This window comes from Protopterus annectens, chromosome 4.part1 (genome assembly GCF_019279795.1).
Source record: "Protopterus annectens isolate FY-2018-M chromosome 4.part1, PAN1.0, whole genome shotgun sequence".
Classification (NCBI taxonomy): Eukaryota; Metazoa; Chordata; order Ceratodontiformes; family Protopteridae; genus Protopterus; species Protopterus annectens.
In genome coordinates, this window is record NC_056734.1 from 176,422,474 (window position 1) to 176,447,463 (window position 24,990).

Sequence of the window (24,990 nt, forward strand, 5' to 3'; positions counted from 1 at the left end):
ACATCAAATTGTTCAAATTCACTTTTGAAATTCTTTCCAGTCCTGAAAGAAAATATAGGCTCATGTCCCACCACCTCATGTAGTTCTTTGTTTACCTTAAGCATACTCCAATTTGCCTTTATAATGTTCATAAAAGGTCATGTAAAACCACTGAATTCCATTACACATGCTCTTTGATATTTATTGTTCTTCCAGTATTTGTTGAGTTTGTCTAAAGGCTTTCCCAACAGTGCCTTATATTTGGTGCCTCACCCTCTGTATACTTCCTCAAGGACACCTTGGACGATGTCCACAGGATATCCGCCCTACAAAAACATTCCTCTAAAGTTTTTAAATTCTCCTACAAGGTCCTTCCTATCTGAGATCATTCTAGCAATTCGCACTGCTTGTCCCTTAATCAAACTTTTTTTCTGAAACATGGGGTGGTTACTGGTGTAATGCAAATAACTATTACACCATGTATTTTTTCTATATATTCTAGACTTAAAACCTTCCTTAGTCTGAAAAATAGTGGTGTCCAAGAAGTTTATACTTTCCTTGTCCCATGTGCAGGTACATTTGAAAAAAGTAGTACACCTGTTTAGATACTGCATAAAAGAGTCAACACTCTCCTTGCCCCCCTCCCACAAAACAAATATATTGTCCAAAAATCTTACGTACAGATGTATATTGTTTGTGTAAGGGCTGTTGAATACATACTGGTGTTCCCACTCCAACATAACCAAACTGGCGTAGATGGGGGCACAAGCTGCCCCCAATGCTACCCCACTGGTTTGTTGATAGTGTTCACCTAGGAAGTATATATAGTTATGATCAAGCACCACTTCCTTAAGTTCCAAAATCAATTGAATTTTGTCACTGGACATGGTGGAAAACTTATTTATACTGTCACTAAAATACTGATGCCTTTCATGTCTCGGAATACTCGTGAATAAATCTTCAACATCAATGGTGAGAAACCCAAGGTTTTCTTTCCATATCTCCTGTGTTAACTTACTCAGAGATTCCCATGAGTCCTTGATTAAGTGATCCATCTTAACTACAATTTCTTTTGTCCAGTAGTCAATGTATACAAGGGATGAGTTTTAGAACCCTTAGCAGAAATAATTGGTCTAAAAGGTGGATCTTTAACACATTTATTTACCTTGGGCACCCCAAGGATGTTGGGAATAATGGGATTAAGTTGTTTTAAGAAGCAAAAGGTTTTTCCATCAATTCTGTTCTCTAGCAAATACTCTTCTAATAAGGAATAAATCCTGCTGTAAGCTATCGTGATCTCATTTTTAGAAACTGGGGAATAAGTGTTACTGTCTAAAAGAATGACACTTATAGCACTGTTGTATTCTTCTGTACCATATAGTACTACACCCCTCCCTTGTCAGGTTTCATGATACGTAGACCCAATTCACTCTTCAAATCATTGAACAACAATTTTTCTACCCTGTCCAAGTTAGGGGGTCCCACATTGTTCCTGTTTCTATTATATGCTTTGTATATTTCATCAGTCACACATTTTTCAAACATCATAAGAACTGGATGGAGAGGGGGGTTAATGATGCTTTTCCTATTTAAACCCGTGTCGTTACTTTTCTCCTCTTCACCAGAAGGTTTGTAAAACATCCCCAGGTTAAGCTTCCTAAGGTAAAGTTTGAAATCCACTAGGGTGTTGGCTAAATCCCCATAACTAGTGGACACAAATTTGAACCCTTTGGAAAAAATATCAAAGTGTTCCTTTTTAAGTGTAAGAGATGTGTAGTCAAAGATTTTAAATCCATAAGTTCGACCACGCTTCCCTCCGTATCTACCTCTGGTACTATTTCACTTTCTTTCCTACTTTCTTCCAGGCCTGGTTCTCCCCATATACCATATGTTGGTAATGTTGCCCCGAATCCATGTTGTGTCGGGTCTTGTTGGCCAGTCTCTCTGACCTTCTCACTGTCAAAAAATGTCCATTTTGTTCAGAGAAGGAATCTAACTCATCCAGTCCCCTGTGTGGTATGTGACTAGTTCTTTCCACCCTTGGGTGTTATTTTGTTCCTTCCCCTGTGGGTTTAAATGCATTCCCATTATTACTTTTAATGTTATTTTCATTTCTATATGGCCCTGTATATACATTTCCCTCTGCATATTGATTCTTATCTCTGGCCAAATTTTTTTGTTTTTTCAAGAATATGTTGCAAATTCTTTTGTTGACCCTAAATAAAACTTTTATATAAATGCTCCTATTCACTGTATAATAAATCCTTCAGGATGTCACAGTTCAGTTTTTCCACTTGACTTTTCAAACTACTTAAAGTTACTTCATTATATTTGATTAATTTACTGATGAGTCCCAACCCACATTCATAAAAAAACAATGAAAATCATTAATAACTTCTTCAGAGTATGTTAACCCAAAAGGATATTTATACATTCTAAGCCCCTGTGGGGCTATACCCAAATTGTGACAACATTGCAAGTATCTATTGTCAATTTGAATACATTTCAATTTAGATAACTTTTTATCAAACATGTATATCATATCCTTGAGCATTGGTACTTCATCCTTCATGTCGGCAACATATTCATTTGTGTTTAAATCCCCCCTTACAGCAAAGTCAAAGTTCTTGGTCAAAATATCATTGAAAGAAACTGGTTCAATATTGTTAGACCTAGTAACATCAGTTCATACAGTCTTATTAGTTGTATTGTTTACATTATTGACAGTACCTTCATCACACCGAATAGGTGCTTGACCAAAGTTTTTGGTAATAACGTTACCACCGGGTGGTGATAATTTCCATTCACTATGGACTGGTTCACGTTCATCCCTCACAGTCCGTTGTTGATGTATAGTCTTTCCACCACCATAACCCGCTGAAAGTAAATGTGGAGACGACATAGTCGACATTTCAGCAGTTCGTACTAAAACAGGCGAAACCAAACTTGAATTGGCAGCTCCACCCTTCAGTTCCTTCTGGCTGAACAACTCAATTAGCTGAGTGAGATCACCCTTTAACGCCAATACTTCTTCTCTTACTTTACATAACTCTTTATGGGTTTGCCCAACACTATCCAACCCAAAAATATCGTCTTCCTCGATCAATGTGGAATCTCCAGACCGAATTTCCATGGCCATATCGACAGTACAAAGTTGCATTCACTGTTTATTAACCGCACCAAACTCCAGGCACCCAGACCACTCTCGAGAAACAGCCAAAAAATCCACAAGATTAATTGTAAAAGACTCTACCACATAAAAGAGAAGGTCCATTCCCTCTAATACCATGGTGGGATTGGACCTCATTCCTAAGCAAAAGTATGAATAAAGTTCATGAATTTAGTATTGTTTCAATCTTTGATGTTAGCCAAATGTGCTCTTTGCAGCAACTGCAATGGGACCAGAATGGACTCCTGTAGTTTGTATGGAGTTACACATATTGATAGCATATCTAAATAAAACTGCAATTTTTTTTATGACACCTATTGCTCCATATACTATTGGAACTGTCTGGGTATCCTTCTTCTACATTGCCATCAGTTCTGCCTGCAGATCCTGGAACTTTATGTCTTTGTCTCTCTTTATATGAGATACGGTAATCAGTGGGTGTAGCAATTTCAATGATGCCTTTTTTCATGGAATACTATATCTGGTTTTCTCACATCTATTTTTGAACTGTTGTTAATGGGTAATTCCTTGTGATATAAACTTCATCATTTTCAATAATTCTTTGAGTTCATGTTTCCAATGTTTCTCAGCTTCTTCAATATTGTAATGTTTACATAACCCCCAATGCAACAGTCTTGCCGCCACATTAGGCTATCTGCCCGAGGGCATTTACAAGCCTAGCCTATAGTTTTGTTATGGATACCCCTCTTTTCTTTGGTATTTGTCGATTTTGGGGCGAACGCGCATGATATGGAGAAAACAGACATCGATGTTCTCCATACTGAGAAGGGCCTCGAAAGCAGCATTTATTATGCCTTTCAGTATACAGTCCTTCTGGCATTAGTATATCACACCCAGCAAAAAGATATGCAACTATTTCCACTTATGTTTTACAAAACCTGCATTTGTCTGTTTCTCTGACATGTTCAATGGACTTTGTAAACCAACACATACAGTAGTACATTGTTGAACAGATACCTCCAGTGGGAAAACAGGTGCGTCTTTAAAACAGAACAATGTCCAAAAAATGTAAAATAAAGGCAACACCAGAAGAAAGGTGTATGTTACAGTAAAAACTGGTTTAATAAAACAAGATAAAATAGATGTAAATACTTTGAACAAAAATGTGCTTCATCAGGCAAACATGACCACAAAAAAAAACACATTTGAATAGCTGTGTAATTGCATCATTAACCTATCAAACCAACCCAATTATTACATATATGTAAATCTCTGGATTTCAGCACAGGTCTTAAAGAGACCCTGTCGTTGAGACCAGGTTTCTTATCAGCCTGTGGCCTCATTATCCAGTATAACTGCCTTTCTTCAGTCAAATTCTTCAAATTCCATCCACGTAGTCCCTCTAGCACTGTTCCAACAACTTTTAAAAACAAACCCATGCAGCAAATCATGTTCCAAGATATGCTTGACCAATTCATTATTATCATCATTGTTTTTAAAGTTGTTGAAACAGTGCTAGAGGGAACACATGGAGGGGATTTCTAGAATTTGACTGAAGAAAGGGAGTTACACTGGATAATGAGGCTACAGGCTTATAAGAGACCTGGTCTCAATGATAGGGTCTCTTTAAGACCTGTGCTGAAATCCAGAGATTTACATAGGTAATAACTGGGTTGGTTTGATAGGTTAATTATGCAATTACACAGCTATTTAAATGTTTTTTTGTAATCATTTTTGTCTGATGAAGCACATTTTTGTGCATAAGCACTTACATCTATTTTATCTTGTTTTATTAAATCAGTTTTTACTGTAATATACGCCTTGTTTCTGGTGTTGACTTTATTTTACATTTTGGACATACAGTACATTGTCCACTACCCTGGGCTGCCAATATTAACCTTCCATCTTTTGGTTTAAATGTACTTCTCTTTAACCAGTTTTGCATCAGATCCTGATTGACATGAGGTTGTTCCACTAGTTTTCTGTACTTGCAACTATATTTTTGCCTTTTCCACATTTCCTGCCTTCTTCTGATACTTTACCTTATATTCTTTATTTTGTTTTTTGACACATTCGGTTGCTCTCTGCTTTTTGTCTACATCTGGTTTGATTTCCATTCCCACTTGACACTTTTATGTTTCTAAAACCAGAGATAAGCCCCAAATCCAGGAGCCAGCAGGGCAAGGCTACCCACAGTAGTATAGTCAAAGGCAGAAGATCTTGATAAAGTTTCTGAACTGACAGAGACGAAAGCGCTTGTGGTTGTTATTGAATGAAGTGTTTCTGGTGATAAACTGGTCTCAGCAACTTTTTTAGTGATCGAATATTGGACTGTACCTTTGACTATACTACTGTGGGTAGCCTTGCTCTGCTGGCTCCTGGATTCAGGGCTTATCTCTGGTTTTAGTTTGTGTTTTGTACCTGGTTTGTACCAATATGTTTCTGCTAAACTAAGCATCTTAGATTTGCTCTCCTCATGTTTTAAAACTTTCACTATATTTTGATCTGTATGCAGTCCTATGATTGCAGACTTATACATGTAAGCAATTGCGAGAAAGCCCATACCTCCTTCAGAACGGGGAATATATAATCTTGCTATACACTGATTTTATTTTCATTTGGTAAGTGTGAAGCCTTTTTCTTGTTTTCCTGTCCAATTGATCCAATACCTTTTAGGACCAGTCATTCACTCCCAACTGTAGGTTAGAACTGGAAGAGCAAATTGGTTTACAGCTTGGACTTAATTCTTAGATGTTAGGGCTCTTTTCAGTACTAATTTTAATCTTCCAAAATATTCCATATGAGGTTTGATTCGCATTTGTTCATGTTTTATTGCCTATCCTTCATCAGTTCCCAAATATGTATATAATCCCTCCTGCTCAAATTCCTTTAAATCACTTTCCTGTGTCAGACTAATATTTTCTTGGTGCTGCAGCTTTACTGCTTTAAAGGTTACTTTTACACATTTATCAAGACCAAATGACATTCTTATATCACCTAAGAAAGTTTTGACCACTTGAAGTTGTGCTTTCAGTTCCTCATCTGATGAACTGTACAGTTTTAAATCATCCACAAAAAGAAGATGAGAAGTCTTTACACTTTGCTGTTTTCTGGGATCCAAATTGTAACTATGATCTAATCTGTTAAATAGACAGTTTAATGGGTTCAGAGCAAGATGTAAGTGAAGGAGTGACCAAGAGTCATGGTGGAATATCCTCCTTTGAATTTTTATCCATGTGATAATAATTTGTTCATTATCATGGCTTGGCTGCAGAGTGGTTTGTCACTATTTCATGGCCAGTGTAATGTAATTGATCAGTGTAGGGTATAGCTTATACATTTCTAAGCACTCCTTTATCCACGAATGTGGGATCCTGTCAAATTAGTTTTTTGTAGTCCATCCACGCTATACTTAGATTCTTCCCCTTTTTACAATTCTCCATTATGACTTTATTTAACAAATGATCCTTTGTTCCATATGACATTCTTTTGTTACTCTTTTGTTTTATTGCTATGATTGAATTTTCTTCTAAAGGACGATAAACCCTGTCAGCATCGATTCCAGTGCATAGTTTATACAGCGTCAGAAGGAAAGTTATGGGTCTATAGTTTTTAGGATAGCTTGCAGCTTCACTCTTGAGGAGTATAATTTTCCTGTTGTTAACCAGGATTTTGTCTGTCCAGGATGCCCATATAAATAGTTCTTACTCATGGCTAAAGCTTTGGGTAAAAATGTTAATACTTTTTGCCTGCAGTTAAGTACTGCATCTGGGCCTGGCGTTTTCCATTTAGAAGCTTTTCTTAATTTTGTTTCAATTTCTCTGGTTGTTACTTCATTCCATTTTATGTCCTGTACATTTATACTTCTTAGTGTTTCATTTTCTTCTTTTATCCATTCAACATATTTATGTTCTACTGGGTCTTCACAGATATTTCTCCAAAATGTATATATTTCTTCTTTGTTTGGTGGTATTTCTATTCCTTTTGCCTTATTTCCCAATTCTCTATAAAACATTTTTGGGTCATCAATGAATTGCTTATTTTGTATTTTTCCTTTATACTTGTCTGCGTATCTTCTAAGTTTTTCTGCCTGTGCTGATATCTTTAGTTTATAATTTGCAATAGTGTACAATAGATCCTGGTCTGTTATGAAATTGCGGGTTGCTTTTATCACATCTATCTTGTATTTTTATCTGTTCCCTCTTCTGTACACTTCTAACAGTGACACTTCTTGTCTTAATTACTTCATAGTTTTCACTATTTGATACCTCCATGATGGCATTTGATTCTGATTTAAAGCTCCTGTAACAGTGATCTAATGAAGAACATAGTACAGTTGTGTCAGTTAACTTGCCATAACAGTAGGTGATGGAATAGATCACTGTTGCTGTGTTACACCCTATCATCTTAACCTTTTTACCTCCTGTACATTCCTTAGCCTGAGAAGGGTACCGTAGTTTACCCTTGCCCTCCTGAATTGACAATATCTGCTGGTTTTCACCTTCTTTTTGAGCTTCAGCTTCCTCTTGGGCATAAAAAAAAATCTCAAAGTTTGTTCACACTTGTACATCCCTCTTATACCAGTGCATACTTTTGCACTAAAGGTGGGTTTTCAGGGGTTGAGGAAGGAGCCCAAAGCTTTGTATATGTCTGTCGCTTGACAGGATACATTCCATATACCAACTGCTACAGCAACAATCATCTGTTCAAACATTTACTCTAATGGTAAGTTAACTTACACAGCTGTACTTCTTACCATATTGAGGCCGTATTTTACCCCCTTGGGCTTTTACAGAGAGGAATCATCTAACAGTCTCTGTTCATTCCAAGGTGTGAATCCTGACTCATATCATTTCAGGTACAGCAAAAAAGATAAACTGGAAATGTGTACCCTGGAAAAGTCAGTTAACATGTAAAAATAGAATATGAGTAATGGAATGATGATACCATGCAGATAAATTAAACATTTCTAATTAAAACATAATAGCAATAACAATAAGGATAATTATAATAATAGTAATATTAACAATAATCAAGATAATTGCAATAATAATAATAATGGTATGAAGAAGAATATCCTACACTCCATAAATTGTGCTCTTCTTCCTGGTTCGCTGGCATAGAAAGATGAAATCTGGATGATAAACCAGATATCCTGAGTTTAACAGGTGGCTTGGGAGATGTGATATTTTATTGTATTTATAGCCAGACAGAGCAGGATGGCTGATGCCAGTTTACCTATGCTGGGGAGAGGTATTGCTGTTTTTCATCAGCTGAAGTCATAAGTGGCTTATGGGTATTTTACCTTTAGTGAAATCCCCATAAGGCACTTAGGATGTCTTCCCTTCATCATCCTATTTCTCTGTCACACTGTAGTGAACAAATGATACGTGTATATGCTGTAATCCAACTATGTTATTCATTGTTTCAATGCATTTGGCTCCTATTAATTTTATCTGTGTTTATAACCTACTGTACTTCAGCTGGAGAATTTAGAAGTTGCCAAGCTGCCTATAGCATGTCTTTTGAATGTGTGAGGAAACCAGAGCACCCAAAGAAAGCCCATGCAAACACAGGGATGATATGTAGGCTCCCACATAGAAGGTACCCCATTTGAGAAACGGAGCAGAGAACCTTTTTCAGTAAGGCAACAATGCTACCCACTACACTATTGTGCCTCCTCAAGCTCCCATGGATCACTCCATAAATTAAAATAACAATTTCATGTAAAGGCCACTTTATTGGCTTATGACAAATAATTCTTAAGGAAAACTTTAAGAGTTACGGAATTCTGCTGATCAGCACCTCGGTCATGGTCATATACCATCCTTCATTCCTTCAACTCCAACATGCTGGTATTGCTACTTGCTTTGCATGCCACTTCAAAGGACACACTCACCAAAACTTTCTACAGGTCTATTTTTTATCATTTCAATACCACTGTTATTTTGTCATGTTTCAAGCTGTTGCTCCCTGTGTGGTCAAAAAATCTAATGTAAAATAAAACTTGAGTCATTTTCTATAAACAATTCCTAACTTTCAACAATATCCAAAATTCTTCAGGACTGTAGTCAATTCTCTATCCTGAAAGCTTACCAACAATCAAAACTCAGTTCCTTCTGGCATCTCTGCATAAAGATATGTCAACTACTCTCAGCAATTATCACCCCATTTATTTCTTGTTTCCTTTCCAAAATTGCAAAGTCATTTAGTATTTGTTGTATAGCTAGGTTGCAGTATGCCTTTAGACCTGCCATGGCAGAAGCACTACTCTGCTTAATAAAGCTGAGTCATTTGCATGGATGTGAAACACAGAGGGGGGGTTGACAATGTACTGCTCCTAAGACATTTGATTCGTTAAACCATTACTAAGTTTTGCAATGTATAATCTCATATGAGCTTTCTGAACTGTCTGTAGATGGCTCAGAAGCTATCTGAGACTGCTTGTGATGTCAAAGTCAAAGTAAACTTTACTGTCATTCAGAAATCACACAGGTGCAAAAACTAAATGAAATTCTGTGTCTCCGGACTCAATGTGCAGTCAACATATAGACTATTTTCACAGACATTTACACAGATAACACCTAGTTATTGCATCACAGACATGCAGGTAGACAGACTAATAATGAACATAATTAGAAACACATTTTAACATTTTTCGAACTGAACACTTAAATGCAAGAGACTTTAGTATTACACGGGTGCTTGGTTAAGGCTTTGCATTGATCCTTGCACAGAAAGAGAGATTTGAGTATTGCACTGTGAACATTAGAGTATTGCACTATGGTTAATTTATGAATTCGCAACATGTACTGCACTGAAAGAAGAGATATTTTACTGCATTGCTACTCCTCTAGATGGTCTATAAGTTAACAGTCATGGTGAATATTGTACTAAGTATTAGATGAGACTGGTAACCAGGTTAATTCACAATTTGAGAAATTTTCTACTGGCCCAGTTGGACATCATGGAGTGTAGTGGTTACTAGAGTTCAGCCGCCTGATGACATTCGGGAAGAAGCTGTTCCTGAATCTCATAGTTCTACAACATATGCTTCAGAAGCACTTTTCAGATGATAGATACAGGAACAGTCTGTAACCAGGGTGAGTGCAGTCTAATTATTCCTCTGGCCCTGCTGAAACATCTGGATAAGTCCAAGTCGTGGACAGGTGATAAGGTGGTCTTAATGATCCTCTCAGCTGTTTTCACCACTCTTTGGAGGGTTTTGCGCTCAGAGGTAGAGCAGCTTCCATACCATACTACAATGTTGTTTGTCAGGATGCTTTCTACAGTAGCTCTGTAGAACATAGTGAGAACTGTTGATGGGAGAGTCACTCTCCTCAGCCTTCTCAAAAACTGCAATCTCTGGTGCACTTTCTTGACTATGGCATTTGTATTGGTGATCCAAGACAAGTCCTCATCGATGTGCACTCCCAGAAACGTCATGCGTTTCACTCTTTCCACTGTTTCCCCATTGATAGTGAGGGGAGAATGTTCCTTGTGATTTTTCATGTGGTCCACAATTATCACTTTTTGTTCACATTTAGTGTCAAGTTGTTATTTTCACACCAGGTAATCAGTTGTTCCACTTCATCTCTATACGCTGTTTCATTGTCATTACTGATGAGGCCCACCACCGTTGTGTCATCAGCAAACTTGATGATGTGATTTGTATTGTACCTGGCTGTGCAATCATGTGTTAACAGGTGCCTTTTTAGGCAAACTTCAAAGGACAAAACCACCACCATAACACAGGTATGCAAAAAAAAAAGGTAATGCTACTCAATGCTAGAAGTCAACCTACGAATCTAAAATCTCTCTCTCGGGCACTCCCTAAAAATGGGAAGATCTTGTGCACTGACTGACTGTGGACCTGGTTCAAGGCTCAGAGAGCACCCTGCAATACCAGGCTACTCTTCTTTCACAACTCCACCAAACCCAACCGGGAAGGTAAGGAAAGGTGGTGTCAATATTCACCCACCCAATCACACACACACCAGGCCAGGCCAGGCTAACAAACACACAAATTCTGAAATTGCTAAGCAACAAACACGAGGTAAGACTGCAATCCAAATTGTAATTTGCTACCAGATCCACACCACCCCCCAATTCTCACTACACCTTTTTAAACATACTGGAAAATATTAAAAAACCATACCACCCACCCACACTACCCTGATTTTAACTGGAACCTGCATTAACTGGGGAAACTCATGTCCCAACTTGGACCTTTAGGTTCTTTCTTGGAATTCATTCATAAATTCCCTGCCAATGGATATCTTATATCACCTAGACCTGGCTCCAAATATCCCTGACTTCATATGGGCATACCTGGAAATGCTCCTCCATACCTATGGGTCATCCTTAGTCACCAGCCTATCACCACAAATCACCCACCCCCCCCACATCCATCCCCACCCACCCCAAACCACCAAAAAATACTCTCTAAAAAACTTCACAAACTACAGCTTCATGACACTCCAGTTGACTTGACACCCATGCGAGGCTGAAAGTTCAAAAGTTCTGCTGCTGACTCACACACACTTTGACACTGTATGACATCATGCATGCTCATGAATCGCAAATATCCAAACAAAACCAATATGCTCTGCCAAAAAAAAGCCCAATCTGTGGTCCTGGTGGTCTAAACAAATAAACAAACTTTACAACAAAACTTTGCAGAAAGAGGAAAATCCCGGAATGCAAAAATGCTCAAAACTCCCTCCTCTAAAACAATGAAATGCCTCTCATAAAATCCCAAAAAGCTAGTTCCAACAAAGAAAATAAAATTTTCCAAAGACAAAGCATTAATAATTAATATGCAAATCTAAATGGCAATGCTACAATCTGCTCTGAGCTAAATAAGAATGGCATTAAATATACTGATCTCTGAAGGTGATTGCCAATATCCTGGCAGGGCAATTCAACCCCACCAACTTCACCCCTCTCACCCCTAAATGGCCCATCTCCATGCAAGATTGCCAACCAATACAAATTCCACACAGACACAGTACACAAATGGCTCTCTCTAGCATATAGCATCCATGGGACCAGATGACATCGGGGGCTGACTGACTCATGAACTAATATATGAACTACCACCTCATAGCCATGTAGGCTCACCATTTCCCAATCACCTCAGGTGCCCTTGGAGTGGGTTACAAGTGGGTCCCAGTGGGCCCAATCCACCCACCGGCCATCCCAATCTATCGTCTTATCTCACTAGAATCAAGCCAGTCATCCAACAAATTAGACAAAAGATTATCATGGAACTTATAAACAAAAGATATGGCAAACCTCAAACCTGGATTCCCACACTGACACCCACTTGTCTTGGGACAAGGGTTTGAATTGAACAGTCTCCCTGATTGTGATTGAGGTGATTGAATCAGTCTCCTATCCTAGTCCACATCATAGACAAAGACCCACAGCCTCTTGCCACCTCATATGAACCTTACTAACCATCCTAAATCACTAAATCATAGAACCCACATTTACAATAAGCATTAATCCTACCCCCCACACTGTGTAAATTGCCCACTGAAATTACCATAGAACTTCAAATGTAAGTAGCGACTCCACAGGGGGAGCAGTCCCTCCAAGTCAGTGTCAAGGTTAGTACCTTGTTGGCTAACAAAGTCTGAAACTCTCTGCAACACTAACAGTACTGGATTGCAAAAAAGGGAAAAGACTAACAAAAACTGCTTACAGAAGATGCTAGGAGTGCACCACGGGCCCCTTTGAATCCCCCATTTGACTGGGGGCCTCACAGAAAGGGCCATTTGGTGCCTCAATGTTTATTTCCAGAGTCTATGTAAATCCATGTATGCCATGAAAGAACATGTTAAAAGCACTCGCAAATGAAAACACAGAAAGGTGGAAAAGAGACTTAGGGACACAGGTGGACAGTGGTCTCACCTTCCGATAAGGACAGTACATACAACGGTCAGGAATCATTCAATGGCAAGGGCACATCAAATCAGAAGGGCTTTTACACCTCAAAAAGAAGGGCATTTCATCCATGCTAATTTTCATATAGAACAAGGTATCTGAATCCTCCCCCCACCCATGTAAATACCTCCATATGAGAACAATGGTATACCTCTCACCAACCTCTCCAAGTGGAATCTAAAGGCCTAAAGATGTCCTACTAAAAGACTCACAAACATAAACATAGATGCCCTCTGCTCACCGCATCAACTCAAGCCCAGTCTCTGCATGCCATAGTCTACCATGTCAAACCCAGGCAGACATACTAAAATCCCAAAAACCCAGAGCTGATCTAGCTGCTACATAAAGAAATCCATTCAAGGCAAACAAAATCAACAATCTAAACCTTAAAGGGAATAAGAAACAAAAACACTAAATCTAATAGGTTCCTGACCCAAACATAGTGCCTCTTTGGACCTCTTCAAAAGGAACCTTGGCGATTGGATGGGAGAAGGAATTCACCACAGGGACCCTTTCAGAGCCCTGCTAGAGGGGGTCATTAAAGTAAATAATGTGGGAAGAAATATTCAGGGGGTTCAGGGCTGATGGCTTAAATAATGTGGGCTAGGATATTCAGGCTAACTATGAACAACAAGGGACTTAGCACACAACCTTGTGGAACTTCACTATTAAGAGTGATGCTATCTGAGGAGTTATTTCCTATGCATACTTTCTGAGGTCTGTCTGTGAGAAAGTCAAGAATCCAGTTACAAAATAGAGTGTTGACACTTAGTTGGAGTAGCTTCATTACCAGATGAAGAGTGATGACCGTGTAGTTCGTACACCTCTCTGGTCAACCAGGGTTTCCAGTCGACTCGGGTGATGATGGTTTTGGTGACTGTCACATCATCCACACATTTCACAATGTAGCCCATCACCACCTCGGTGTACTCCTCCAGGTTGATACACTGGTTTTCCATAGCCACCTTCTTGAATATGCTGCAGTCTGTGCTCTCACAACAGCCCTGGAGTGCTGAGACTGCACCCTCTGACTGTACTCTTATTTGTTTCACTGTTGGTCTCCCTCTGGTTAGGAATGGTTTATATAGTGATAGTAACAATATGGAGAGGTGGTCAGCATTTCCCAGGTGTGGGTGAGGCACTGCCTTAAATGCCAGCTTAACATTACTGTATACCTTGTCCAGTGTGTTCTTATGCTTTGTTGCAAAGTCCACATATTGGAAATAGTGGGGCAAAACTGTTTTCAAGTTGGCCTGATTAATGTCACCTGCCACTATATGAACACAGTCTGGATTCCTGTTTTGCAGTTCATTTATAGCCTGGTATAATGTGGTCATTGCCTCATTTGGATTAGCACTGGGAGGATTGTAGACAGCTGTGATGCAGACACTGTTAAATCTGTTAAATTCCCTGGGTAAATAAAAGGCTCTGCATTTCAGTGACAAAAACTCTAGATTATCTGAGAAGTGCGAGGATATTATCTCACAACTGGTACACCAGTTGTTACTGATGTATATGCAGACCCCACCCCCTCTGGATTTATCACTGAGAGAATGTATTTCTGTCTGCTCTAAAAAGTGATAGCCCCAGCACATGGACTGCACTGCCATTAATGTTAGAGTTTAGACAAGTTTCAATAAAAATAAACACACAGCATTTCCTCACCTTGTTCTGAGTAGATAATTCTAGCCTTATATAGCCCATGTTGCTTTCCAGTGAAAGAACATTTGCCAGCAGAATGGATGGGAGTGCAGGCCTGTAGGTTCGTAGGTTCATAGGTTCATAGGTTCATACTAGGCTATCTGCCCTAGGGCATTTATAAGCCTAGCCAGAATGTGTTTGGCTTTCACCACCCATTTTAAATTTATTTTGCTATGCACTTTTTCGAGGTTAGTATACTGTGCCTCTGTCTAACAGTGACACAGAAGTGATACCCAGGGTAAACCTATGATCTCCCATCCACTCATCAAGATTCCTCTTGAAGAGAGTCAATGAGGGACTCTGCCTAACCTGGACTGGGATTTTATTCCAGAGTGAAGGGAGCCTCTGGGTTATGAATCTGTCCCTCCAGCATGTCCTATTTATTTCAGTGCTGAGGTTCAAGTCTCTCGAGCGCGTAGCTCGATGGGATTTGGATTTTCTGAGGTGCAGCATGTCCATTAATTCCGGGTTGGACATGGCTTTATATGTCAGGCACAGATCGCCTCTGAACAGGCGGTATGCCACTGAGTAGAGCTGGAGTTTCTTTAACCAGGCAGCATATGGCATCTGTTTGAGCCCTTTGATCCTCTTGGTGAGGTACTTTTGGGGTCTTTCCAGTTGCTGCAGGTGTCTGGTAAGGTACATCCCAAAGGGGCATTGTACTCAATTATGGGCCTGATGAGGGATGAGTAAAGAGGCACGATGACCTCCCTGATCTAGATGTGAATCCCTTCATGATTAGGTGGGCTATATAAAATGTTTTTCTAACCACTTTGGCCACGTGGTTGTCAAATGAGAGATTGCTATCAACTTGGGTCCCCAGGTCCCTAACTACTTCTTCTGTACTTAATGGATTACCACCTATGTGGTAATTTGGGGGCACTTTGTTTTGCCAAAGGGATGACTATACACTTTTGGCATTTAGCTTGAGGCCATGGCTCTGGCACCAGTTGTCTGTTTCTATGAGGCCCTTTTGGAGGATGCTTGTGTCAGCTGGAGAGTCGATTATGGCACCCAGTTTGCAGTCATCTGCGAACTTGGTCAGCCACAGTCCTTCCGTGTTGGCCTGTACCTCCGAGAAATATATACCGAACAAGAGAGGTCCCAGGAATGAGCCTTGTGGGACACCACTTGTAACTGGTTTGGAGTCTGACATGGCTCCAGCAATTCTAACCATGTGGGTTCTGTCCTTGAGCCAGTTTGCAATCCATCTAGTGACATAGGGGTTTATATTTAAGCTGGTGAGCTTATCTATAATGCCCGAGTGGGGTATTGCATCGAAGGCTTTTGCGAGGTCCAGGTAGGCTGTGTGGACCACCTTCCCCTCATCAATGGCCTTGGTGAATGTTTCAAAGAAATCAACCAGGTTTAAGAGGCAGGATCTGTCCTTAACAAAGCCAAACTGGGTAGGATCCAGTGTCTGTAGGTCCCCAATATCTTTATTTATGAGGTCCATGATGATCCTTTCCATAGCTTTGCAGACCAAGCTAGTCAGGCTTATGGGGCGATAGTTTCCAGGATCCATTGAGGCACCAACTTTATGGAGAGGGACCACTGTTGCTGTACGCCACTCTTTGGGCACATATCCTGTAGTAAGGCTGAGATTGAACAGTAGTTTTATGTTTGGGTTTAGCTCTTCTTGGAGTTCATGTAGGACGCAGCCCAGGACACCGTCTGGTCCCATTGATGCTGTGTTTTTTGCTTTGGAGAGGGCGGCTCTTACCTGAGCATCTGAGATGTCAGGGGTGCAGCACTCTGCTGGGATAGATATTTGCCCTTTTGGTGGGGAGGGGGGGGGAGTTTGTGCCGCACCTGTGTGCTAGGATGTTAGCAATGTCTGTGGGTTTGGTGTATTTTTTGTCATTTAGGACTAATTCTGAGCATATCTGGGAATTACCACCCAGGTTCCTAACATAACTAAAGAAAGCCTTGTGATTATCCTTAGTGTCCTGTGCAATTTTTCTCTCAAAGCTGGCCTAAGACAATTTTATGAGTGCCCGTAGTTTTTTGCTAATACTGATCAGTGATGCCTTCCCTTTTTGGGATTTTGCTCTATCATTTAGTAGCTTCCTCCTTCTATTGTATAGTTTGTTTATGGCTGGGGTCCACCAGACAGGACGTCTGCCTTTGGAGGATTGGGTCTTGGTTTTATTTGGGATCGCATGATCCATGCATTCCTGAAGGTGTTCATAGAATGCGTTTATAAAGGATTCTGCGGTCTGGGCCCTATTTTCCACAGGCCTGGGGGCTTTGAAGGATTCCACCTCGGTTTTGAGGATTGTGAAATTTGCTTTAGAGAAGTTTTTCACTGTGGTTTTCTGGGCAGGGGGTGGGGTCGGGATGTGAATATCCAGTGAGATTAGTTTATGGTCTGATCTTACCAGTGAGGGATACACTTCTGGTCTGGAGCATAGAGTCCCCATGTTGGTGATGATCAGGTCCAGTATGTTTTCCCCTCTTGTGGGAGTGGTAACAAGTTGTTCCATAGCATTTGAGTTTATAAATTCTAGGAACCTTTGGGCTAGGGTGTTGGAGCTAGAGTAATGCTCCCAGTCTATGTTTGGGTAGTTGAAGTCACCCAATATAATGGTGTTTGGAGAGACCTTCATATTTTCCAGTGTTCTCAGGAAGGCCGAGTGGGGTTCCTGGGTTTGGGAGGGTGGTCTGTAGCAGGCTATAAACTGGAAGGCAGTTTTACCCACTGTTAGTTGCACATGGATAGTCTCTGATGCTTCGTGCTTTGCCACCAACCTGGAGGTGTGGGTATCTTTGATGAATATCGATATCCCTCTTTTTGTGGTTTGGTCCAAGTTTTGGGGCCAAAAGCATGGTATGAGGTATAACCTGGTAGTGCTGGGGTGCTCTCGGGAGTCCTGAACCAGGTTTCTGTTACTGCAGAGATATCTATGTTCTCCATGCTAAGGAGAGTTTCGAGTGTGCATCTTGAGATTTAGACTTCTGGCGTTGAGTAGCATTACTCTTAGTTTCTTATCCCTTGTGATACCTATGGAGGTGGGTTTGTCTTTTGAGCCTTGCCTAAAAAGGCATTATGGGGTAGCAAGAGCCATTGCCAATATCCAAAGCCCAGGGTGACAGGTGCAAGCCATCCCTAGCGAAGCATCGTGGCTTGTCGAGCATATCATCCCAAGCTGACAGGCATTGGATCCCCTTTGAATGACACCAGTACTTAAGCCAATTGTTGAAATTGATCATCTTGTCTTCATATTGTGGCATCATTCTTGGTGAGGGTAAGATGCTACTCAAGGTCAGGGTCATACTGGCCTGGGCTACATGCTCAGAGAGCTCCTCTATGTCTCTTTTCATGTAGTCTAGGGAGGTACGTCTCAGGTCATTCACACCAGCATGGACAATGACTGAGTCATATTTGTACTTGCATTGGAGTGACCTGAGTGGTTGTGTTATGTGGCAGATCCTAGCGCCTGACAGGCTGCTCACCGTAACCCTCTCCTTGTTCAGCCTGGTGAGCGGGACGTCAGTGTGCCTGACAATAGAGTCACCTATTACAAGTGTATCAGGTGTGTTGTTTAGTCTTAAGGGCTGTGACTGTTTGGCACACTGGCTTTGTGAGATATGTGTTGCACGTGTTTTGTTTTGGGGTAACGGTTGCTTGGGTGTCTGCTTTGGAGGTCTCTGCTGCTTAGGCAGATCTTTATTTAGAGCCTCCAGTATGTTTTGTGTGATTATGTGTTTGGTTTGCTGTCATGGTAGGTCTATGTGAGACTGGAATTGTAGTGAGTGTGGTTTCCTTCTCCTCCTGACTGGTTATGCCAGTACTGAGTTGAGAGAGCTTAGCCTCCAGTTTGGCTATATGGTTGCATCTCTCACATGTGTTGGAATTTGTTGGGAGGAGGAGAGGGTTGTCTGTGTACATGAGGCAGTTGTAACATTGCCTCAAGATTCCCAGATTCACCAGCTGGACTGGAGAGGAGATTGACAACTGACCTTTGGACATGCTAGAATAATATTGGGAATTCCTTTATAATTGAAAACAAGGGCCAGTGGGGAGTGAGGGTGTAGTGCTTTTAATTTTTAGTGCTGACTTATATAATTGCTTTAGTGAGCAAGTGCCAGGTAACTTAAGTGCAATGTGTTACAGGTAACTTAAATGCAAAATGACAAACAGTAACTTTCTTTCAAGTGAAACAAGGAAATAAGTACAGTAAGCAATGCAGATATCACTAGTGATCCACAGAAGTGCTGAGAAGCCGTGTTAGGTGGAATTAGCGTTCCAGGGAAATAACAAGCAAACAAACAACAAGCATATAAACAAAGCTAGATTCAGCAGGCCTGGATCTAGTCTATGCTACAGCAAACAAGGTGTACCAATTTCAGTAAGATACAGTTCAAATATTCAGGCACTATAAATCTTTAACCAGAAATTCCCAGCTCAGAAGGGCAGAGTCCAGCCTCTTCTCCCACAAGAGTGCAGACCACGAACCTTCTTAGTGTAAAATAACTGGCCTGAAGCCCAAGTGCTTAAACCAGAACTAATACACTTTAAGAATAACAGACACTGGGCTCTCAATCAGCAGTTCCCAACTTAGAAGGATGAAAGCTACCTGTCCTGCCACCACAGTGCATGCCACAAACCTTCCTAATGTAAAACAACTGGTCTGAAGCCCAAGTGCTTAATCCAAAAGACTTAGAATGATAGCTACACTTTAATCAAGTTACTACCAAGCAGTAATAAATACAATTGAATACTTTAGAGAATGCCTAAGATGATGCAAAAGTAAAATAAAGTAGGTAGAAACACAAGTACAGTAAAAGCAGATGAATTTTTTTTTCTGAACAAGTGCTGAGATCAAAGAAACAGATTTGAGTGCTGAAAATAGAAAACTGGCTAGTTATAAGAAAAAAAACTAAGCTAGAAGGCTTCCCTCCAACACAGAAGGGCTTGGGGGCTCAGAAGCCTACAAATAGTCTATACCACTTAACAGGAAAGGCAGGAAACAAGCTTACATTTTTTTTTCTGTTTCCCAGATGCTCTCTTTGTACACAGTAGGAGTGCCTGAAATCAGAATATGATCTCACTGCACTCAGTTGAGTGAGCAAATGAGATGGGCCCAGAAGGAGTATCCAAACACAAATTCACAAGAGGGGCAGGCAGTTTCAAGGCCACTAAGATTAACACCAAAACAAAAACAGGGAGGATGGGTGGGACTAACTGAAGAGCAGAGTCAAAACTTCCAGTTCAGTTAATATTCCTGCAACACAGTTAAAATCAATTTAAATACTGTATTTTTGAAAAAAAGTGCAGATAAAGGTACTTAAATTCTCTTATACATCCAGTTGAATACAGCTAGTTCTTAGTCGGCCAAAGCTGAGGTTTTTAAGCAAAAAATATTTCACATTGTACCACTTAAATAGGCAAGGACAGGAAATCAAAGAATGTGGCTACCCCCACACCTGTAATTACTAGCAAATAACAAAATTCAGCAAACACTGACTAACTTCCAGTTCAGTTAATATTCCTGCAACACAGTTAAAATCAATTTAAATACTGTATTTTTGGGGAAAAAAGTGCAGATAAAGGTACTTAAATTCTCTTATATGTCCAGTTGAATACAGCTAGTTCTTAGCCGGCCAAAGCTGAGGTTTTTAAGCCAGGGATTTGCTTTTAGCCTTGGAGTGGCTCCAGCCCTAGATTCTCTTTTGCACGTTCTCTCACACCTCTTGCATTTCCTTCTTTTACCATGATCCAGTAATGTTGATTCTGTACATACCAGACATTTTATTTCATGTTTGAGTAAGATTCCCAGCTCTTGTAATTCAAGAAGTGCTGTAGGCCTCACAGGCCCCACAGACAGCAGCTCATCAAACCTGTTACACAGCAAGCCTAAGGACTGAATTTCCAGAATAGTCTCTCAACTATAAATTAGCTTACTGTTAGCAATCTTCCCTGATTTTATTTTTTTCTCTTAATTTAGACATAGAATAGGACAAATTGTGCACATTTGCTTACTGAGCCAAAGTAACAGCTGCCATAACGAGTGCCACCATTTTTTTTCCTTCTGTTTATCCAAGAAACAAGCACCTTCTGAATGAACCTGCACATACTTCACAATCCCACCCTCCCCATTATCAAATTACTGAATAAAAATAACCACTAGTATTCTCAAGCAATGACCACTGCTCCCTTCTGCAAGCCATGAGACCAAATGCCAACTCCATCCCTCACTCTCTCTCTAGCCATGTTGTTGTGAAGCACACCACTCCCCAAGTAAGCCTATCACCACTCCCCAAGTAAGCCTATCACTTATGATGATAGTAATAATGATAAGAAGAGAAGGCAAATGTCATTCGCCTCCCTCCCCCCGATTCTAAGATAAAAACAGATCCACGCCATACCACACCCTTACCAGACAGAAAATATTTTTAGATGCCACTTCTAACATCAACCAGTGGAACAAGAACAATATAAGATCATTGAAAACTAAATACAAGATCAAAAGGATCAAACATTAAATAAGAATAGTAATGAAAAATGTAAAATGTAAATGTTACTGCCACCATTTTTTTTTAATTATCTACAGCTGATTCTTTGCAATTTTACTAAAGGGATGTAACATAAAACTGAAAAAGGAAAAAATGAAGGAAAGAAAATAACATTGTTTTGCCTGCAAAAGTCCAGTAAAGAAATACTAAACTACAAAATATAGAATATAGTCAAAAAAGTAAAAAAAAACTAAAAAATATATACAAATGGAATGTCTTTTATGCAGTGTTTCATATTATTGGCATTTCTGTCTATCTGGGAGGTACAGGCATGTATATCCACTAAATATCATCCCTTCTCCTATTACTAGCAATCCTACCTCATATCCTATGCCTTCCTTGTATATTCTGAACACTGGCTTTAGTACATCACATTATAAGTTTTTGATTTCTTTGTTGACCTTATATGAACATTTAAGCACAAAGTGTTTTAAATGAAAACATAGCACTCAGCCATATATGATGTGAGAACAATGCAGCTTTATAACCTATGCAGTCATATACTATTAATCATAGCCGGCCTTAGGCATAGGCCAACTAGGTGACCACCTAGGGCGCCACTCTAGCTGGGACACTTTTTCAGTATTTATATGGTGTAGATAGACCAGGATGGGGCACCGGGGGGTGTGGTGGGGGGCACCAGTTGACCTAAGGCCACTCCTGCTGTTAATGACAACTGACTTCTACATGGGGGCATGACAATGGGGGAATAATACTGACTTTGAGAAACATATTTCTACCCTACTATCTAAGACAGAGATATGCTGGTTAGCAGAACTAGCAACTGCCACAACTTTTGGGGTATTGCAAAGACAACTATCAATAAAAATCTCAGGATAACGATTTTATTTTCATATGGAATAAAAGTACAGTTTTGTTAATGTTCAGAGAAAATGAATTATCTGGTTGATATCTCCAGTGCATTTCATCATCTTACTAGGTAAAATAGTATCCAGGGCTTATGAAGCTTCATATTTATGATAGATATTTTAAACTGAGTGCAGGAAATTTCAGCAATAGTCAGGCATAAGAAAGTTGCTTCATTCAAAAACAAAGTGCTACATCCACACAAGACAGGCATTCCATGCGAGGGGAAAGCTCATCACACCTGGTTTTAAGAGGTGCACCACCTACACTGTCCACTAATAGTAATTAACTCAGACATCACATTTTGGTGAACTGTTTACTCTTCCGGTACAGTGATTTCTTTCAACAAAATTAATTTCAGCTAATGTGTAAACAATTGTATTAACACATTTGACTGTCACTCAGTTGCATTACTCTCCCTTTTTGGTGTTTATCAAAAGTACTGTGATGTCTAATTACACCACGTATCAGATCTATGAAATCCACGGCCTAGACACTGGCAATGGGTAAATGATCTGTTAATCTCTGGATTACTTCTGCTTAAAATAAAAGGGCTAAACCATTCATAGGAATCTACGCTTAGGCATCTAAAGATCCTCACAGATTAATAGCTTGCATTTGAACCTATGAATTAAAAAGCAGTCGGCATTTCTGTATTACTGGCATGTTTATTCAGACACAATATGTTACATCATTGGATACCACTATAGACCATTGTTTCCTAATTTGATTTTGTAGAACTAAAATATGATAGCACACTAAAACTGTTAACAAAAATGTTTAATAGCAAATAAATTTATGAGGTAGACAGTTCTCATAATTATTCCACAAACATTTCTCTGAAACTGACGACATGAAAAGTAAATGAACAATTTGCATTTTTTCACCCTGACTTGTGCAAGTCTGAAAAAAATATACTTAGTTGTGTTTGAATACCATGCTAGCATTATTATGTTCAAAGCAAGTGTACCTTTTAGGTTTCTGACATATGCACTAGATATGCTTTATTCAAAGGTGATCATCATAAAAGATTTAGTCTAAGCTTGAAGATGATACTTACTGTGCTCACAGCTAGGCCCGTAATACCCTTCCACACACTGACAGCACCCTGTGAACCTGTTACATGTTCCGTTGTTCCAACACTGGCATTTCAGCTGGCAGTTTGCACCATATTTACCAGAAGCACACTCTGTGAGAAGGAAAGGCCATTGTTAACAACGGACATATGTTTTTTCTTACAGACACATTAAGTGATTACATTGTCCACATATACAGAGCTCATTAAAAATAATTGCCCAGACAACTCTGGAGGCATTTTTATTTTGTTAACAGAAAGAACATTTTAATTCACAATTTATGAAACTGATGTTTAAATGAGTTAAATGCCACCTTGTTAGAAGTTAAAGATGATGATTTCAAATTGTAATAATAGACTCTCGCTTGCATGAAAAGCTACTTCTGGAATTCTTCCTCTCAGGAGAAAAACAAAATGCATAATAGATTGGTAAGACTAAACTTTAACAGACAGAATAATGAAAAAGACTTAGGAAGTAAATATATTTATATTATGAAAGTATAGTTTTGTAAAATCTTACATAACAATAGATGTCCTTCTCTTCAATGTTGCAGTGTCATACCTCTCAACTGCACAATTTTTTGCAGAATGTCCAGATTCTTGCCTCATATTTTTGGTCTGTTTCTCATAAAATTGTGGTTTTCTGGCAAATCACTGGCAAATTAAGGAAGGCTGAAGTCATAAAATAGCAACAGAGATTTGAGTTTTAGACTTCATACCCTTCGGAAAATTCATACCAATGCAAAACCTGTTATTCTGTCAACTTTCTAAGTTTGTAAGAGCAATATTTTAAAAGTGTCCATATTTTAGGGCCTTTGTCCCCCCATTATTTATGTCTTTGTCCAGATTTCTTGCTCTAAGAGGTTGAGAGGTATGTGCAGTATTCTTAACATGAGGGATTCCCTGCCTAGGGCAGCCCGATGTCTGGCCAGTACACCAAAGCTTTTAACTATCTAAGGTATGCTGTATGTCACATGTATGCTCCTCATGTACATAAGGCATAAAAGCGATGCCTGGATGTACCATACCCAGAAATGAATGCCCTAGTAAGAACGTCAGTCCAAGGAAAAGAAAAGAGGTTAACAATACATCCAGAAGACACAAAAGTACCAGGGGGTAGGAAGAAGGGATTGAATACTGCAACAGTGAAGAGAAGGACATCTATCATTATGGCAAGATTTTACACAAATACACTATGTCCTTCTATTCTACTGTTGCAATATTCATGAGGGAGAGTGCCAAAGCTCAGGAAGAATCTTGGAAGGAGGAAGGACTTGTAGAACTGCCAAGAAAGCCATGAAGGATGGCCCCAGCAAAACCAGCTCTACCTCTGGAAATTCCATTCAACTTGTAGTGCGTGGTAAAAGTATGCACTGATATCCACATAGCTGCCTCAAGAATGGAGTTAGTGTCCGACCCATTGAAAAAGGCACCAGAAGCCACCACAGCCCTAGTAGAGTGAGCCTTATCAGAAAAAGGATGAATCTTACCATGAGACACATAAATAGAAATAGTTTTAGAAATCCAAGGGGGAAATAGTCTGCTTGGAAACAGCCAATCCCAAAGACCCGGGATGAAAAGAAACTAAAAGCTGATCAGAGTTTTTGATAGCCTTAGTCTTATCCAAATAAAATCTGAGTTGTCTGCGCACATCCAAGGTGTGTAGTACCTTTTTGCTAGGAGACTGTGGAGAAGGAAAAAAAGTAGGTAAATGAATAGACTGATTAAGTGACAATCACCTTTGGCATAAAAAAGGAATAGTATGCAA

At 39.7% G+C, this 24,990-nt stretch overlaps 1 protein-coding gene across 1 annotated transcript in view; it reads right to left on the minus strand.

The window, feature by feature from the left end:
* Window positions 1-24,990, minus strand: part of LOC122801191 (multiple epidermal growth factor-like domains protein 6) — a gene marked incomplete at its 5' end in the record, with an annotated part of 1,094,182 nt that overhangs the window by 93,178 nt on the left and 976,014 nt on the right. The window contains one exon of the mRNA XM_044070750.1: window positions 23,208-23,336. Coding sequence (XP_043926685.1) covers window positions 23,208-23,336 — 129 coding nt within the window. The remainder of the gene's footprint in view (window positions 1-23,207; window positions 23,337-24,990) is intronic.